We start from the raw sequence: 21,372 nt of genomic DNA, 5'->3' as shown, positions 1-21,372 counted from the left end.
CACTCCAGTTTACTGTTTGACTCAACATTTCATTTGTTGAGGGTGGAAAATGTCATTGTCACTGTGACTCAGCAGAGACTAAAACAATCTGTAGCCACTAACTGAACAAAACTTTGACCTACAGAATTTTTTCTTGTATCAAGCTACACCAATATTGTTCAAAGAACCCCATTACATACAGATCTCTCAGATTTCACTCCTACCACTGGTTACCTTGACTAGTTCATGAAACTTAAACTTTTTTTTTTCCAAAAATAGATCATGAATAAATATTCATGAAATTCAATATTTATGTTTCATGAATTTCAATACATTATCCCAGCTCTTAATAACAAGTGCATGGATACTACTTAATTAGTACAGGTATTATTTAGTAACTGAAAATATGATGGATTACTATATCATCTATGGCAAAGAAGTAATTTTATAATGTTTTGTATTGTTCATGAAATATTCAAGAATTTAAGCACAAAATGTCTTCATGAAGTTATATGAATATTTATTCTTGAAGTGTTCATGGAAAAAACATGAAGTGCAAATGAGACAGTAAGCAGTTAATGTCAGTGACTTTTTATTGCCACTCACAGAATATGTAGGGATAGTACCTACAATTTCAAATTATGAAAAATAATTAAACAAGAGCTGTCACAGGAGACAGTGCGCTCGACTATTTCGATGCTGGATAGTGAAACTGGGCACATCTGAGGAAACTAGAGCTGTCACTGCAGTGTTTAATGACTCCAATTGTGGATGAAGATATTGCACAATCGCCTGAGTCTATGTCAAAAATATCAACTTAAAGTAATAAGAGAGGTAAAGATAAAATGTATCAAAACACTATATAAGTATATCCTAAGCAAAAAGAGGCATAATTCATTAAATATTGGTGCCAGGTTTATGCAGCTTGTGTCATATAGTGTGGGTGATGATGTTGAACAACTATTTTAAGTTTAAATCAAATCCATTTAGTAATAACAGAGACAGAGTGAAAGTGCATCAAAACTTTAACCTAAAATTCTAAGTAAAAAGGGGGAATAATTAATGAAAAATTGGTGCCAGAGTTATGCACCTTGTGTCATATGGTAAGGGTGATGATGTTGAACAATTGTTTAAGTTTGAATCAGAATCCATTCAGTAATAAAGAGATAGAGTGAAAGTGCTTCAAAACTTAACCTAAAATTCAAAGTAAAAAGGGGAAATAATTCATGAAAAATTAGGCCAGAGTTATGCATCTTGTGTCATAATGTGGGTAATGATGTCTGAACAATTGTTAAGTTTGAATCAAATCCATTCAGTAATAACAGAGGATAGAGTGAAAGTGCTACAAAACTTTAACCTAAATTCTAAGTAAAAAGGGAGAATAATTCATGAAAAAATTAGCCAAAGTTATGCATCTTGTGTCATACGATGTGGGTGATGATGCTGAACAACTATTTTAAGTTCGAATCAAATCCATTCAGTAATAACAGAGATAGAGTGAAAGTGCATCAAAACTTTAACCTGAAATTCTAAGTGAAAAGGGGGATAATTCATGAAAAATGGTGCCAAAGTTATGGACCTTTGTCATACGATGTGGGTGATGATGTGAAAATATTTCAAGTTTGAATCAAATCCATCAGTAATACAGAGATAAGTTAAAAAAGGGCACCAAAACTTTAACCAGGGTATTCTAAGTGAAAAGGGGGGATAATTCATGAAATATTGGTGCCAGAGTTATGGACCTTATGTCAGATGATGTGGATGATGATGAGGAATGAGTATTTCAAGTTTGAATCAAATCCATCAAGTAATTACAGAGATAAGTTGAAAAAAGAGAAAGTGCACCAAAACTTTAACCAAGGTGGGGACGCGGAAAGATGCCGACGCCGACGCCGGGGCGTAGGATAGCTCTCCTTATACTTCGTATAGTCGAGCTAAAAAATTAATGTTGATTGCCTATATATATAATCTAAAACCGAATATAATATGTTAGTCTTGATCTGATCATTTTCAAGCATGTTATTGATGATTTTCTGAAAGTTCTTATTTAATTTCCATGTACCATATATAGTCCTACCTGTCTAGCCATTGTTAAATATTTAATCCCCAGTTATAACTGAATTATTGCTGAAAGAACTTCTGTCAATGCAAACGAATTGTCAAATACATGCATATTGTATGACATCACAAAATGTTTAAAGAATGATAAAATAAATTCAGATCCACTATTTAAGCTGAAATTTAGATATGACTTTATTTATACCATATCACACATTATGTATAAAAACTGTTCAGCATTTACCATAAAAATGGAAATTTAAATGAAATGACTTATCACTTAGTTTTTCACTACACAGTTACTGCGTTCTGCCTTTTAATTTTCGCCATATAGGTGTAAAGGTAAGTTCAAGATAGGATTATCATTTGAGTAATTGATTGATCTCTAGTACTAATTTGTCTAGAATATGGGTTTAAAACCTTGCTTAAGGTGCAGAGTTCTTCATGTGAGGATGTCCATATATACTGAACAGCAAAAGAAACTATCCAGTTTTATAACTGGGGTATTTTTTATTAAAAAACTTTAATTTATAAATCACTTGTGTTTTTCATATCACATTACACTTGAAGAACTTAATGTGTAAAATTTAAAAAAATCAATCAACTGTGAAGTCAGTAGTCCTACAATAGCCGTTTTGCACGAAATTCAAGTGCGCCTGTAATTAACAATTTTCTTTGTGAAATTTTATTGTCATTGGAAGTATTGATAATTCGCTAACTCGAAAAACAGCATAAAGTTTGAAAAACATTGTTGGTTGCACCTCATGACTGAATCAAATTTAGCGCGAGCGCCCAATTTGGATGTTACAATGCAACTGACGCGCAGAAGATATGAGCCACGCCATGAGAAAACCAACATAGTGGGTTTGCGACCAGCATGGATCCAGACCATCCTGCGCATCCGTGCAGTCTGGTCAGGATCCATGCTGTTCGCTAATGGTTTCTCTAATTGCAATAGGCTTTGAAAGCGAACAGCATGGATCTTGACCAGACTGCGCGGATGTGCAGGCTGGTCTGGATCCATGCTCGTCGCAAAACCACTATGTTGGTTTTCTCATGGCGCGGCTCATATAGCCTTACGAACGGCTATTGTGGGACTACCAACTTCATGGCTGATTGATTTTTTTTTTTAATTTATCACGTGAAGATCTTCAAGTTTAATTTTGGTATGAAGAAGCAATTCAGATTTGAAAAATTATTTTTTTTTATTTCAAAATATACCTGTTATACATCTGGATAGTTTCTTTTGCTGTTCAGTATAATTGTATGTTGTTGCGCCAAGTGTAGGCAGCAGAAATTTGTGCTCTTGATATTTTGATTATTCTGTAAAAACCAGTGACTTTAGAACCAAGATTTGTTGCATAGTGTTTCATAAATATATGTAGATAACATTTCTGTGATTTTTAATTTGATTTATTTATTTGATAGCGGATTTTATTCCACAAAACAATAAAATAGACTGCTTTTACCTGTAAAATAGTGTAATTTTTAGTGAACACAATCTCACAAACATAATGTGCTTTATAAAATATAATAGAGACCAATTATTGAAATTGGAAAACATACCCAGAAGGTTTTCACTACTGGACAAAGAGACATTGAAAAGTCTAAAGGATTATGATGTTTTGATATACAGATCTGCCAGAGGTGGTCATCATCAGCTTACAGGTATGATGGGATATCAATCAAGGGATCATTTTGATCTGGACAATATTAGAACACCTGAAGTAATTCCAACTGTAATATCAACAGACAGACCAAAGCATAATCAAAAATTCAACAAAGAAGTGCTGGACTCTAGAAGAACAATGAATATATCCCACATAAAACATGAATCTCAAACAATAGTTAAAGGCCAGAAAAATATAAAAATTTGTTGCATTAACCCAAGATCCTTGAAAAACTAAACAACATATCCTTCTGTGACTTTATACTGCCGAACGATCCAGAACTTATTGCTGTGACTGAAACATAGTTAGGCACCTCCATTGATGAAGCATGTCCAGGTGAACTGTTACCTGATGGGTACAAAATCAAGCATGTGCCACGCCCTGGTAGTAAGCATGTCTAGGTGAACTGTTACCTGATAGGTACAAAATCAAGCATGTGCCACGCCCTGGTAGTAAGCGTTGAGGTGGGGTGGCCCTGATTTATAGATCGGTGATAGATGTAAAAATATAGTCTCTTCAACTAGTGACAATACATTTTCAACATTTGAACATATTGAGTGTAATGTAAGAATCAACAACTACACATTGTTCATGGCCGTTATTTACAGAGTCCTCCATCAAAGAAAAATGGTTTGAATATAAATGATTTTCTGGATACCGAGTGGCCAGATTTCTTATCAAAATACGCCGCAATTGACATGAATATCATCGATCATTACTGGCGATCTGAATTTTCATTTGGACATTCTTTCTGATCGTGACACCATCAGATTTAACAGTGTGTTACAAGCTTGTGGCATGTATCAACGTGAAAGGGCCCACCCACGTCCACTGTCATACCCCAGACGTCACTGGTCATCACCAGAGACATGGATAACACAGTATCAGCAGTTGTAGTGACTGATCCTGGATTATCAGATAGCTCTGGAAAAATAGCCAAGGACCATTTCGCGGTAATGTTTAATGTCTTCTGGTAAAGAAAACTGTGACATACAGGAAACTCTGTTCGATTGACGTTGATTCTTTCAAAGCTGATATTCTATCATCTAATCTTTTGAATTTGTCACAGAGTACATCAGATGCGGAAACTCTTGTCTCATCATACAATAGTGAACTTTCAGTTTTAATTGACAATCATGTGCCTTTGTGTTCAAAAACCATCACATTAAGACCATCTAATGTCCCTGGTTCTCGGAGGAGCTCTATGATGCCAAACACTTGAAGCGTAAACTAGAACGTAAATGGCAGACTTCAAGACTCACCGTTGACCACTTAATGTATAGGAACCAATGCACAATCGTTAACAAAATGTTAAAAAAGGCAAGAATTGATTATTACTCAGAGAAAGTAGAACAAAGTGAACGCGACCAAAAAAGTTTGTTCAAAATAACGTAACATTTACTGAACGGTCCAAGCGAAGTTGCACTTCCATCAGGCAAGAACCCAGAAGTAACTAGCACAGGAGTTCAGCGATTTCTTCATAGATAAAATAAAAACAATCAGAACTAATATTGCATCCCAGGATCAGAGTGAATCAGTATAACTCAGTTTGTTTGATCTGTGATCAATATGGTTACTTTCGAAGGAGTTCTTCTAAACCTTGGTGCCCCATTGCTCATTATTTCTAGCACAGGCAGGCAAGGTGTCTTAAAAATTTGGCAGAACCATGCACCTTCACAATCTGATACTTTCTGACATGAACAAACTCTATGAGAGGTTTCAAACCAACACTTGAGTGGGGTAAGTGATTCAAAGTCATATGAGAGTTTAACTTCACCAATAGGATATAACTCACATTTAATATTTGATTTCCTGGTTTTCCAGATTTAGCCCTACATATGCGAACACTCTAAAACTGATTTTTGAGGTGTCAGTGTCCATAGCTTACAGTGAAATTAGAAGACATGCAGTCACATTATTCAATGTAGACTGCTCTAAAAATTTCATTTAGAAACAACAACTTACTCTGCAGCACTGCAGTTATTTAATATTTGTTTATCAATAATGCACTATTATCTAATATATACTTATTACACAACAACAAAAAATACAGAAGTATACATTAAACATTTCATCTCTAATCATACTTTGTGAGGAAACAAGTTGTATAGTTTTAGATCACTATTTTAGTACAAGTTTTTTTTTTATTATTCGAAATATCATAATTCACAAAATATATATTAAGACTTATAAAAGGGAGGTAATTGTACTATTGACCATGTTTTGATGATATAAAATTTTTTCTCTAATGTTAAATTTGATTAAACTCTGATTTTTCGTAACTTAAGAATACAAAAAAAGAGAATATGTCTAACATAAAAGAGATTTAAGACTGTGTGCCAAATGTTTTGCTATTCTACTTCACAATGTAGGTGATACTCATTTACAGGTTCTTGCAGTATATATGATAACTTAGTTTCATAAAGTTGTTACACCGAGACATAACTTGATAGTTTATAGTTGCAGTCAAAAGATGGGCCATAATTTGATATTCAACTAAGAGTTATCTTACTTGGTACTGTCTGTAGATCTGATGATTGGGAAGGCTTGTGTGAAGTTTCAGTCCAATACATAAAGTTAGATCAGATAATCTACAGCCTGATTCTATTAGTAAGCTGCACACAAAAGTTTGTTTGAGTTGAGTTCTGACAAAACGGGCCATTATTTGAATTAAATTCAACCTAGAATTATGTAACTTGGTTATTTCAATCCGTTGATGACTAGGATTAAGTCTTGTGTGAAGTTTCAATAAAATACATACCATCAGGTTACTAAGATATGAGCTTGCACACAAAGGTGTGACAAATACAATGACACTGCATGCCTTCGCCAACACTGAAGTTGGAAGAAAAGCTCTAAATTGTTCATTTTATCAATTTATTCTTGGTCTAAAGCCTATAAGTCTACATTACATAAATTGTTTTGGCTCAAACTTCTCGAAGTCTAGAAGATTAGAAGGAGTGTACACATATATATACTGTAGGTAAGTACTGAACTGGAACTCATTAATCTTCGCCAATATTTTTGTGCGTTTTCATTATTTCACGCGATATCTGTATCCATAAAATATCTAAATTCATTAAAATAAGCGATATTGTACTAATGGCATGGTGGCATAGTGGTAAGCTCTCAGGCTTCTATGCATGTTACCGTGGGTTTGAATTCTCTTCAAACCATATTTTTTACTTTAATGTATTATAATTGCATCAATATTACTTTTCTTCTTTTTTTTTTTTTTCATGAAACATCTAATTTTTTTCATGAACTAACACCAATTCCTTGAAAAGTCTGTTGACTGAACAAACACTTGCCCAGCCCTGAAGATTTAAGTTGATATTTTATAAACAAGGGCTCGTCGAACATGAAATGCCCCCCTCGATGCATTCAGTAATTGCACAAGGAACAGAAATTATTTGCTCACTGTAAACAAGAGTTCTACTGTTCTGGTTCAATGTGACATTGGACCTCAATGTGACATTGGACCTCAAAATCAACAGGGGTCATCTCCTGGTCATGATCAACCTCCCTATCAAGTTTAGTGATCCTAGGCCCAAGCGTTCTCAAGGTATCGTCTGGAAAGGGTTTAACTGCTCCAGGTCAATGTGACCTTGACCTTTAGCCTACAGATCTCAAAATCTATAGGGGTCATCTACTGGTCATGACCAACCTCCCTATCAAGTTTCATGGTCCTAGGCCCAAGCATTCTCAAGTTATTGTCTGGAAATGGTTTAAATGTTCCGGGTCACTGTAACCTTGACCTCTGACCTACTGACCTTAAAATCAATAGGGGTCATCTGCAGGTCATGATGAACCTCACTATCATCTTTCATGACTCTTGGCCCAAGCGTTCTTAAATTATCATCCAGAAACCGTTTTAACTGTTCCTGCCCAATCTGACCTTGAACTTTGACCAATAGGGGTCACCTGCTGGTCATGATCAGTCCCACTATCAATTTTCCTGATCCTAGGCCCAAGCATTCTTGAGTTATCGCCCGGAAACTGTTTTACTGTTCCTGGTCACTGTGACCTTTAACTTTGACCTACTGATCTCAAAATCAATAGGGGTCATCTGCTGGTCATGAAAAACCTCCCTATCAACTTTCACGATCCTAGGCCCAAACAATCTTGAGTTATCATCTGGAAACCGTTAAACTGTTCCGGGTCACTGTGACCTTGAACTTTGACCTGCTGACCTCAAAATCAATAGGGATTTTCTGCTCGTCATGATCAATCTTCCTATCAATTTTCCTGATCTTAGGCCCAAGCGTTCTTGAGTTATCGCCCGGAAACCGTTTTACTGTTCCTGGTCACTGTGACCTTAAACTTTGGCCTACTGACCTTAAAATCAATAGGGGTCATCTGCTGGTCATGACCAACCTCCCTACCAAATTTCATGATCCTAAGCCCAAGCGTTCTTGAGTTATCATCCAGATACCGTTTAACTGTTCAGGGTCACTGTGACCTTGACCTTTGACATACAGATCTCAAAATCAATAGGGGTCATCTGCAGGTGATGAACAACCTTCCTATCAACTTTCATGATCCTAGGCCCAAACGTTCTTGAGTTATCATCCGGAAACGGATTGGTCTACAGACCGGCCGACAGACAGACCGACCGACATCTGAAAAACAATATACCCCTCCTTCTTCGAAGGGAGGCATAATAAACAGTTTACTGACATGTACGTAGAGGATTAGAATGGTATTGCTTTCAACAAATGAACAATAAATTATGATAAGCATGACAAGTCTCCCATCTGTTAAGTTTACATATTAACTAATGGAGTGAAAAATTATATAGAAAATCAGTGGATTCGAACACACAACCCCGAGATTGGTAACTGAATGCTTAAATCTGCATATGCGACATGAAGATGTTATTGGTTTTCAATAGTTACATGTCTACAGTATTGTTATTTAGGTTTGGAAACCAAATTAATTTATGGAAGCACAGACTGCCAGGTCAATACTTACAGACAACATATAAATATATTATGGCAGATTTATATACCATCAACTAATCACAATGGGTGGAGTATTTTCTGTTAATATATCAATGAAAACTTACTCCCTGTATCTAGAGACCGTACCATAGCTCTTCGCATACTTTGATTTTTCAAACTAAAGTGATTTTTACAAGTGCACCGGTTACGATAAAAATGTAAACAACGGACTCTGTCTATGAAACTTTGAAATGAATGAATGACAGTCGATCTCAGTCATAATACTGATTGACAGTGAATGCTAATGACTCCATGTGTTGCAGAAAGGTATTTAGTTTGTAACTGTAATTTCCCATCAATTGAAATCCTCTCAAAACTGGTAAAATAATTACTTATATTTGGACAAATCTCATCGTCTTTGCCGTTCGGCAGCTGCAAAAAGGGCAAATATAAAAGATTCAGTGTAAGTAATATTTCACTGGTACTGCCAGTTAGTAAGTTCATACTCTGAACAACACGTCAGAGAAATTTGGGCAGATTTGACCAATTATGACGTTGGCAGCATTAGATTATATTTTTTCTTTACACAAAAATTGCCGTTAGGTAACAAAGCGAATATGCCGATAATCCGGAGTTCACCGATTATTGTTCCAGTTCACGCAATGTAATCCAGCAATTAAACTGCATAGCTATTAGCTACTGCTGTTATAGGGAAGTGGTAGAGTGTCTGCCTTAGGGGTGAGAGGTCCTGGGTTCGAGTCCCAGTTAGAGCTTAACTCTATTTAGATTCTGCTAAAGCATAGTTTTGCTGTTAATAGACTGTTCCAGATGTTCTAAATTTTTAGCACACAGTATCATGGATCAGTATTTAGCAATCTAGATCAAAGTTGAATGTTAAATCAAATGCACCCAATTAGAAAATATTGACTTTATTATGTCCCTTTGATGTTTATGCTCTCCATGTTCAAGAAGAGTTACATTTCCTTGATCACAAAATTTTCGTTATCATGAAAATATTAAATGCTCATAACTCCACACTTCTGGTTAAAATATTGTCTATATTTCTGTTTTTGAGAAATATATGGACATTTCTCTTCATTTCAAAGCTTTTTAACTTCAAACCTATGATTTGAAAAACTTAGGTACTATCTCTACTGTATCACTGGCTTAGCCTATCTCAGCTTACAAATGTAATTCAATTCAGTTGAATTTCTGCAGCTCTGCAGATTGATTTAATCAGGACAAACATATGAGGGTCTGCCTTTAATTTATACTTAGTATTTCTAATCAACCAAACAGTTTTAAAAAATATTTAAAATCCCCTTTACTGATTATTCATCTCTTCTTCTAATAAAAAATATCCAGGAATTTTGTTTAATAATTTTTTCTACTGGAAAACTTGTAAAATGTTTTTGAGAGTTAAACATTTCTATAAGAAAAAGGGAGACAATAAATTCAGGAAAGAGAAGAAACAAGGGAAAATATAGCAATTTCTGTAAAATCAAGGACAAGTAACCCTAGTCCTAATGGTCAGATTTCACTCATAATCAAACTCATCTGAGATCTTAATGCTCATACACATTCTGTATAAATATGGTTTAGATTGCTGAAGGAGTGTAAACAAGGTAAAATATAGGGATTTTTGCAAAATCAAAGGCCCATAACTCTGGTTCTAATTGTCTGATTTTTTTCAAAATTGAACTCATTCAAGAACTTCGGGCGTAAATATGTTTTGGATTGGTGAAGAAATGAAGGTGCTAGAGTGTAAACAACGTAAAATACATGTAGTAATTTTTGTAAATCAAGGACACATAACTCTGGTCCTAGTAGTCCTGCCCGATTTTGCTCATAATCGAACTCATGCAAGATCTTGAGGTCATACACATTCTATTTAAATATGATTAGAATTGGTGAAAAAATAAAGATGCTAGAGTGTAAGCAAGGTGAAATACAGCAAATTTTGTCAATCAAGGGCACATTATAGCTTTTGTCCTACCAGCCAGATTTCGCTTAAATAATCTACGTCATCCAAGATCTTGGAGTCATACACATTCTATATAAGTATGATTAGAATTGGTGGAGAAATGAAGATGCTAGAGTGTAATCAAAGTGAAATATAGCAAATTTTGTCAATCTAGGACACATAACTCTGGACATACTGATCCAATCTAGCCCATAATCAAACTCATTCGAGGTCTTGTGACCAAAAACATTGTGACCAAGTTTGATTAAGATTGCTTCAAAATTGTGGATGCTAGAGTGTAAAACAAACTAAATGTGAACGGACACCTTCGGCTCAGGTGAGCTAAAAGTTAATGACAGGATGTAAAATAATTGATATTTTTTCTGTTGATGTCTAATATAATAACTAGATGCCCACGGGCAACATGTCGAGCCTGCCCTTTGACCCCTAACTGTGACCTTCAACGGCCTTTGAGACAGAGTCTGTCTCAATGAGTTAAACATTCATGCCAAATATAAACAAGATTCCTCAATGCATGTCAAAGATATGGGCCGGACAAGATCTGACATGACCTTTAACCTCCAACTGTGACCTTGACCTTTGAGATAGGGCCCTGGGATTTACGCACGACACTCCGTCTCACTGAGGTTAACCTTAATGCTAAATATACAGAAGACTGCTCCATGCATGTCAAAGTTATGGTCCAGGCAAACAAATCTGGAAGGACGCACACATGCACACACGCACACATGCACATACACCAAACTGCCATTTGGACAACTATGTCTTCGCTTCTGCAACTGGGCTTGACAAAAATTACCTTTTAAAGCAATAAAATCTTAGTAACAGCTACATAAATCATTTCAGATATAACTTTGTAATAAATGCAAAGATTCTCAGGAAGAATGCCAAGTGTGCAAGGACACATCATGATAAAGACCCAAGCAAAGTTTCATAAATTTACATCAAATACTTTTTGAGCTAGGCACATAATTAGGTGAAAATGTGCATTTTTTTACTATTTCAGGGGTCATAACTTTAACAATAGAGGGTGGAGCCAGCCAAAAAATAAGAGGTGTGTAAGTTTATATCATGATAAAGACTTATGCAAGTTTTCAATCATTTATATTAAATACTTATTGAAATTGGTGCATCACAAGGTGAAAATGTGCATTTTTGACTATTTCAGGGGCCATAACTCTGAAAATAGGGGGCGAACCAAAATGAAAAAACACCGCCTGCGGGTGTGACCATGATTTTATTTGTATATAGAAATATGCCACCATGATTTCTAAGTCTAAAAAGGCCATCATCTTGCAAAAAGCGATGTTATGGTTCATGAGCACAGTGTCACAATGATGGTGAAAAACTGTGCAAGTTTAAGAACTTGATGTTATGAGAAGTGACTTAAACATAATATAACCAAGGAAATGATTTCTAGTCCAAAGGGGCAATAAATTAATGCAAAACCGGATGAGTAATGTGTTGCTGTACAGGGTCAGTTTATGATGGTGCAAAACTTGCAAGTTAAGCATAGCTTTGATATTAAGAGAAAAAGTGACCTAAACAAAACTAACCAAGAAATCGATATTTTCTAAGTCCAAAAGGGCCATAAATCTGCAAAAGCAGGATGGAGTTATGTTTCATTGCTGTACAGGTCAGCTTATGATGGTGAACAAGGTTGCAAGTTTAAAGGAATTAGCTCTTGATAGTTTAGGATAAAAGCTGACCTAAACATAAAACTTAACCAAGAAAACTGATTTTCTAAGTCCAAAGGGGCAATAATTCTTGCAAAAAGCAAGATGTAGTTAAGTTTCTTGATGTACAGGGTCTGCTTATGATGGTGAACAAGTATTCCAAGTTTCAAAGCAATAGCTTTGATAGTTTAAGAGAAAGTTGACCTAAACATAAAACTTAACCAAGAAATCTGATATTTTCTAAGTACAAAAGGGGCCATAAATCTTGCAAAAAGCAAGATGGAGTTATGTTTCTTGCTATACAGGTCAGCTTATGATGGTGAACAAGTATTCCAAGTTTCAAAGCAATAGCTTTGATTGTTTAGGAGAAAAGCTGACCTAAACATAAAACTTAACCAGGCAACGCCGACGCCGACAACCGCTCAAGTGATGACAATAACTCATCATTTTTTTTCAAAAAATCAGATGAGCTAAAAAAGGAGGTGTGCAAGTTCATATCATGATTAAGACTCATGCAAGGTTTCATGAATCTATATCAAACACTTTTTGAGCTAGGCGTGTCACAAGGCGAAAATGTGCACTTCTGACTATTTCAGGGGCCATAACTCTGAAAACAGGGGGCGGAGCCAGATGAAAAATAGGAAGTGCGCAAGTTCATACCATGATTAAGACTCATGCAAGGTTTCATCAATTTATATCAAATACTTTTTGAGCTAGGCACGTCATGAACTTCAGATGGACTGACAGACGGACAAGACCAAACCATATGCCCCCACCACTCATGGTGGGGAGGGGCTCAAAAAAAACTGGGACAAAAACTGAAAATGAAACATCAACTTACATCTTGTGGCATAGTCTGTACACTGCGCCCCAGTTCCCTAAGGGTATCTCCGGTAGCATCCTGCCATTTCGATATAGATTCCATTCTATCCGCCATCCTCTCTGACAGTGACTGTGATGCCTGTTTATCAGAGATGTATAAAAATATGTGTCATATTTTCTATTATTCTTTAGTGCACAAAACCTAACGTTACTACTACTGAAGAAAATTTTTAAACTTCAACCTATATTCTATGCAGTTATTATGCAGTCATCATGGCCTGTGTAAGTTTGCATTTAAAATACGTTATTCAAGAAATAATATAGCAAAAGGCATAAAGATAACAACTTGCTTTTGACCAAGAATGTTGACTTCACAATCGTACATATACGGAAAAACTGGTGCCTAAAGTTGATCTACAATTAGGTCAATAAGATGACTGTGTAACCCTTAATATGCAAAGTGCTAGGTGCCATATAAATTGTCTCCCTTTACAGTCAAACATTTTATTAAGCATCAAGCCAAGGGAGTGCTTAACCCTTACCATGCTGGATACGATTGGTTCTGCCTCTGCGACCAGTGTAGATCATGATCAGCCTGCCATGCAGTCTGATCGTAATCTGCACTGTTCGCTATTCAGTCAGTATCTTTTGGTATAAGCACCCCTTTTAACAGTTAATGGTACTGTCCAAACTGGCTGCATAAGGCAAGTGGCGGCTTAGTACAGGTGGCCACTTGGACAGATTCAACTGTACTGTGTATTTAATGAACAGACTTGCATTAAATCAAATCTTTGACAAAATAAGTCATAAAATTGTGCAAAATTTAAAGAATATATTTAGAATGTGTATAGTTTATTTCATGAACCATAAGTTTTCATCAAAAGTTTTTTCTGCTTTCCTAACAGCTAAAAAACTCTTTTCTTTTGCTATTATCTGTGAAATAATTATGTAATCAACAAATGAATTCATTTACCATTACAGTGCACATAAAATTAGTGATAAAAGCATAATAATTGGTGATAATATTTTGGTGACTTTTTTATATTCTGTTCCCTGTATAGACTACAAAGCATTTTAAAATCATCTACTGTGTAAAACTATGCTCAACTGCTTGCTGTGAAAAACTGACATGTTATCCATTTTACATGTTTTGCATAAAAATCATTTGAAAAATGGGTACATAAATCCATCTGAGCCGTGCCATAAGAAAACCTACATAGTGTCTTTATGTCCTTTATGTGCCTGCACATCTGCGCAGTCTGGTCAGGATCCATGCTGTTCGCTTTCAAAGCCTATCGCAATTAGAAAAACCATTAGCAAAAAGCATGGATCCTGACCAGACTGCACGGATGCGCAGGCTGGTCTGGATCCATGCTGGTCTCAAACGCACTGTGTTGGTTTTCTCATGGCGCAGCTCATTTTCCTCTGGCTGACAGGCATCTTAATCAATTTCATTTAAAAAATGTGCAAATAAATCAATTTCATATTCGACATAAGCAGGTCAGAACATTTTGACTTGGAAGAAGATGTCTATATCCATAAAATATGGGAAATTTTTATCTAAACCCATTCAAAACAGGAAAACCATTGATTTGTTACCTCATTTAACATTGGAAGTAAATATCTAAACCCCTATAATATGGGAAACAGATGTCTAAATTGACTTAATGTTGAAATAGGTCTCTAAATCCAAATAATATAGCGCATTATATACAGATGCCAAAACCTATTTCATCAGGGATATACTGCGATGATGTTGAACCAATTTGATTGATGTGGAAAATGGATGTGTACATCCATTCCTTACAAACAGAACTAAATAACTGTGGAAGCAAATCTATGTGTGCTAGAATATGCTCTGCAAAATAAGAGAATAAGAAGCGTTTATCATGCATGTACTAAAACAAACATTGCCTCCTGCCCCAGTGCATGCTGGTACCTCTCTCAGACTCAGTTCCGATCCCTAAAATATTTAGACATGGACATGATTACACATACATGTATTATATGCAACTGAAAACATAAAATAGCTGTAAGCATATACCTACAACAGTAAGATCTATTGAGAAGAGAAAATGAAATATAAGCATGTAAAGTGTCAGAATGCATTTCACTCAGTACTGGGTATTTACATAACGAAATATAATACACAATAAAGATACAGTTTGTTCAAATTACCAAGAGCGGCAAAAATAAAAGAAGCTAGGGCGAAATTTGTGCCTTTCCCTCCCAGTTTGCAAAATTAAGCAAATAAACTGAGAAAGGTTGCATAATTCTAAAAGTTTGAAAGGCTATAGACCTACTGCCAATATATTATGTTTACGAAAATATTGGTTTGTTAATTACTGAAGATTTACAAAACATACTCTTAGTAAACAAGACTTCAATTTTACATTCTTGCATTTGTAGATAAATATTGTAAGTTAATCCGAAATTCTATTTACATTACTACTTTTATAACAACTAGAGTTGTCACAGGAGTGACGAATTATACCCCCACAATATGGCCTTGTCCAAGAACTAAGCCAATGTCAAAGCTGAACTTACTTGACCTTTGACCTACTGACCTCAAAATTAATAGAGGTCATCTGCTGGTCCTGATGAACCTCCCTATGGAGTTTCAAGATCCTCCGCCCAAGCGTTCTCAAGTAATTGTCTGAAAAAAGGTAAATGTTCCAGGTCACTCTGACCTTTGACCTTTGGAACTCAAAATTAATACAGGTCATTTGCTGGTCATGACCAACCTCCCTATTAAGTTTCGTGATCCTAGTCCCAAGGGTTCTGAAGTATGTCCGAAAAACAGTTTAAATGTTCTGGGTCAATGTGACCTTCACCTTTGACCTACTGACCTCAAAATCATTATGGGTCATCTGCTGGTCCTAACCAACCTCCATATCAATTTTCATTATCCTAGGCCCAAGCATTCTCAAGTTATTATCCGGAAACTGATTAACTGTTTCGTGTTATTGTGACCTTGATCTTTGACCTACTAGCCTCAATGTCATACCTGACTTGTATTCAATCATGTTACATCTGTGTACAAAAATTCATGATCCTAGACCCAAGCTTTCTCAAGTTATCATCCGGAAACCTTTTAACTGTTCCGAGTCACTGTGACCTTGACCTTTGACCTATTGACCTCAAAGTAGAACTTTATCTGTATTTCATGATATTACACCTGTGTACCAAAATTTATGATTCTAGGCCCAAGCATTCTCAAGTAATCATCTGGAAACCATTTAACTGTTCCGAGTCACTGTGACCTTGACCTTTGACCTATAGACCTCAAAGTGGAACTTGACCTGAATTTTATGATGTTACACCTGTGTACCAAAAATTATTTAAATCGGTCAAGCCTTTCATGAGTTATCATCCGGAAAACCGTTTTACTGTTCACGGTCACTGTGACCTTGACCTTTGACCTACTGACCCCAAATTCGAACTTGACCTGTATTTTCTGATGTTACACCTGTGTACCAAAAATTATTTAAATTGGTTAAGCCTTTCAAGAGTTATCATCTGGAAACCATGAAAAACCAACGGACCAACCGACCGACCGACCAACCGCCAAGCTCACTCCTATATACACCCCCAAACTTCGTTTTGTTGGGGTATAATTACAGGGATTCACAAGCACATTTTCTTTAAACAACTGAATTGAGATTCTCATACAAATGAAAGACCTTCCAGAAACAGCCTCTTTTACTGAAATTACATACTACTGCAAACTTCTACCTGTAAACTTTCAAATTTCTCTGTCAAATTCATAGATTTTTTTTCTTAGGCATTATATAATAAACTTTCTCCTGTTAAACATATAAGACTAGAATTTACATGCAAAAAAAACTGATACAGACTAAACAATGGGGTGCTGAAATGGGGAACGGCACAAAAATATAGAATACAACAGTCTGACACAGTATACAGGTAAGAAAACATCTAAAAATGTACCATTCTTGACAAATACACCATAAATTGAAAAATAATTACAAATCCTTTATCTATAAGAAAATAACTATTTTTTTATGAACAGTATAGTTCTGTGTTATCAAAGTATCATTTAAGAGACGTTTCTTATCACACTAAAGACCAGCATGAATTTTTAACAAAATATAAAAAATCTGAACAGATTCCTTTTTACTATACTAAATAACATGGTCATAATTATTATTAAAACTTATTATCATTTGCAGTTTTTTTCTGTTCTGAAAGGTTATTTTTACATACATTAGCCAAGTTCACCTCTCAGTGTTATATCTGCAAGAACTGCACAGATTTTAAGGCCCTTGAAAAAACATTTTCAGTTCCTGATGAAACTGGTTTTAGAGCATTTAAAGGAACAGGACAATATTATAATGATTTTACCAAATGATTTCATATTTGTCTGAAGCTGGCCATACTGGCCAAGGGCCGAGGGCCAATACGACTGCCAGTAGACAAATAACATGGCCTATATATAATTCATTTGATTGATGATCATTTATTACTCAACTCAATTTAACCAGCCAAAATGCTTGAATCCTGAACTGATCCTGATTTTACATACTGGTCCTGTTTATTTTTATATTAGCCTGGATGTTTTTATATTGATTCAGCTGAGTTTGTTATTGGCTCAATCCGTTTCATATTATATGCATAATTTATCTAATACTGTGTTCAATATCACAAGGTTGAATAGTAAATAATGATATTAAAAATATTGAAACTTCATCTGAAAGACTGGTTTGGGAAACCATGTCTTACAGCTGCAGGTAGGTAACTCAAAAGATCTTCAATAAAAAGTTCAAGAGCTGAAAGGAAAAAAAACTGTCACAATTTACAGTACTTTTGAGAACATCTTGTGTCATATTTCCTTTCTGCCCTTGAAATACATCTAAAAGCAACAACACTCAAATACATGTACAATGAGCTAACAAAATGTACCAAGTTGGTATTATTGTTGTCAGATCTGTTCGTTAAATGGCCACCCATCAAAATCTGAAACTTCTGAAAGCGTGCAACATCCGTGATTGAAATAAAAATGACAAAAACATGTATATATACAACAATAGCCACATGATTTAATATAGTACATATTACTAGTACACTTTAATACAATATAAACATACATCTTGTGTTTTGTTTTTACTCAATATTCAAACGTTAAACACAACATTGCTATTTCTGTACATTCCATGCAATATCTGAAATATTTCCAAATTCTGATAATGGCAGAAAGCTCTCTTTTGACAGATGACAAAGAGTTTTCACAAGTAAGTGAAAATTTATTTCTTTTATTAAATTAGTAGCATCAAAAATGGTATCATAGTTATATGTAAATTTCTAATTCATTCAAAATCTAATCATTAAGCAGCATTTCCAAACGGATGCACGACATTTCATCATAAACCATTTAGAAGATACAACATTCCGCCATGTATGCCATTAGTTTATACATTTTTCCTGAAATGCCAACTTATAAAGACTGGTATACGACAAGAATAATTTCACCAATGACAGTCAGTGAATTGTGCAGATGTAACATTTAATGGGCCAGACAGTAATAATACTGTAAAAGTGGTTAATTTTGAGATGTGGAAATGTTTGCAATTTTCGCTAATGGGAGATATTTGCAAAATTAATGGCACACATAAGTTTACTCCAAGCACTGCCATGAAATATAACCAAGGACATATATTAATTATATATCTCCCATGACTGTGAGCATGTTTTATACTTGCAAACATTTCCGAATGCAAAAATCTACATTTGGTGTTTTGTGAGATTTCAAGATGCAAAAATACATTTTGTATTCACTTATTCAGAATATAGGCTGATATTCCAAAAACACCTTGATTAACTTTTTAATAAATTTGTTACAATTGTTTTAACTACGCCAATAGAACAGTGCAAGAGTGTTCTTACGACATTTTCATAACACAAAAAAAAGTTCTTCCCACTGACATAATTTAGATTTAATGAAAAAAAAACTCACCGAGTTGACCTTAGCATCGAGCATATCTTCAAGGCTATTTAGCTTCTGCCTGATTGCGTTCATTCTGGCGTCCAGGTCAGAGAGAGCCCTTGTACTGCCCTGCTGTTGCTCATTCAATATCTGCTTGACATCTCGGCGAATCTGTTATCATTTAAACCACAAAGATTTTCAAAACTGATGCATCATATGTTGTGTTTTTTGATGACCTAAAATGGTATTCTTGCCCATGTACAGGATTTGAAAAAAATATTTTTACTTGTATACCATGTGTGCATCATGCTAAAACAGGCATTAATTCAGAGACTTGCTATATCTTTTTTTAAAATTGAATTAAAACATGTGCAAGTGTATAGTTAAGTCACATCTGAAATGCATGATGTAATTAGCTATCAATTATTTTGTCCTTTCATTGGTGACAAGATTCTGAAACACAGTGAGTCCTTCATTAGGTCATAGAACTAATTTGGCTGCGGCTGTTTACTTTTATTATCCCTGGTACAATAAGTATCATTCTGTGACACTTTCTAAAGCTTGTACTGTATTCCTTAATGACATTAGGGTTCCTAAAACCTTTCTAATAGTTTGATGTAGCGTGTAGTCATCAGAAGCTCATCTTATTACAGGCAGCATTAAGGTTCTGAGATACCCTGCTGCCCTGTCAGCTTGCTGATGATTTCATGTAACTTATAAGATTCTTTCACTGGTTGTAGGTGCAGATGGGCATTTCCGGTCTCGAGGGTAACTGTTTAGGCGGTTACGAGGCTCCAGTCGAGTTACCGCTTAAACAATTACCCGAGAGCCAGATATTCCAATCTGCACCTATAACCAGTGACAGAATCTTTTTCTTGCATACCGATATCAAGAAATAATAATAACAAGAGCTGTCTCCATAGGATGACACATGCCCCCGATGGCACTTTGAATGAATAGTTATGGCCGATGTTAGAGTTTAGGACCTTTGACCTACGGACCTGGGTCTTGCGCGCGACACGTCGTCTTACTGTAGTACACATTCATGCCCAATAATTTCAAAATCCATGCATGAATAACAAAGATATGGACCGGACACGCCCATCAATGCACTATCATGAAATATGACCTTTAACGTCTAAGTGTGACCTTGACCTTTGAGCTACAGACCTGGGTCTTGCGCATGACACGTTGTCTTACTGTGGTACATATTCATGCCAAGTTATTTGAAAATCCATCCATGGATGGCAAAGATATGGACCGGACACGAATGCACTATCATGAAAAATGACCTTTAACGTCTAAGTGTGACCTTGACCTTTGAGCTACGGACCTGGGTCTTGCGCGCGACACGTCATCTTACTGTGGTACACATTCATGCCAAGTTATTTGAAAATCCATCCATGGATGACAAAGATATGGACCGGACACGAATGCACTATCATGAAAAATGACCTTTAATGTCTAAGTGTGACCTTGACCTTTGAGCTACGGACCTGGGTCTTGCGCGCGACACGTCGTCTTACTGTGTAACACATTCATGCCAAGTTATTTGAAAATCCATCCATCGATGACAAAGATATGGACCGGACACGAAAATTGCGGACAGACTGACAGACCGACAGACAGACTGACAGACCGACAGACCGACAGACGGTTCAAAAACTATATGCCTCCCTTCGGGGGCATAAAAATAAAATCAATCGAACGGCTTTCTTTTTAGAACTTTTTCTTATAGCAGTGTATTTAAACAAAGCGCGGGAAAGCAACGTCCGTAAACAGGAAAGACGTCATGACGTTTCAAAGACAAATAACAATGTTTAGTTCTGGTTTTGTTTTATTAGTTGCAGTGTAACATTAAGAATTTCTGATAAAATAACGTGTTTTGAATCGAGTAATGTACTATCAGGAACAAAGAGGAACTGTCAAGGTATTTGATTTTTATTTCGTTTCTTGAAATAAAAGATAAATAACTACATAAATCTTCTACATATATGTAGTTCATAATACGTCATTTAAAGAAAACGAGAGTCATCTTACACCCCGGGATGTAAGATGGATTTTTCCAACACCAGTAAAAATACCGGAAATCCCTGTCTGGTATGCAAGAAAACCTAATCTCTAATTCTCTGAAGTTCATAGACACCTTTCCAACAGTTTATCATAGCTACTTGAAGCTTATCACTAGTCACAATAAGGTTCTGAGACACCCCTCAGCTTATTGTATGCTCACTGTAGTGTTTTGATGCAGCTCACCTTTTCACTGGTCGCATTTAGATTTTGACAAAGATTTAAT

The 21,372-nt window shown here is 35.6% G+C and overlaps 1 protein-coding gene across 11 annotated transcripts in view; it reads right to left on the bottom strand.

The window, feature by feature from the left end:
• The window catches only part of LOC128555273 (coiled-coil domain-containing protein 154-like), a 91,380-nt gene that overhangs the window by 26,633 nt on the left and 43,375 nt on the right, over positions 1–21,372 (bottom strand). For 9 of the 11 annotated variants that reach the window (XM_053537181.1, XM_053537177.1, XM_053537176.1 and 6 more), the window contains 3 exons: positions 19,107–19,247; positions 18,056–18,118; positions 13,152–13,271 (listed from right to left, as the gene is read on the bottom strand). In XM_053537181.1, coding sequence (XP_053393156.1) covers positions 13,152–13,271; positions 18,056–18,118; positions 19,107–19,247 — 324 coding nt within the window. Of the gene's footprint in view, positions 1–13,151; positions 13,272–15,071; positions 15,096–18,055; positions 18,119–19,106; positions 19,248–21,372 lie in introns of all 11 variants that reach the window. The other 2 variants (XM_053537180.1, XM_053537182.1) reach the window with 2 other exon arrangements.

The sequence above is a fragment of the Mercenaria mercenaria genome, chromosome 2 (assembly GCF_021730395.1).
Source record: "Mercenaria mercenaria strain notata chromosome 2, MADL_Memer_1, whole genome shotgun sequence".
Lineage (NCBI taxonomy): Eukaryota > Metazoa > Mollusca > Bivalvia > Venerida > Veneridae > Mercenaria > Mercenaria mercenaria.
This window is presented reverse-complemented; position numbering and strand designations above follow the sequence as displayed.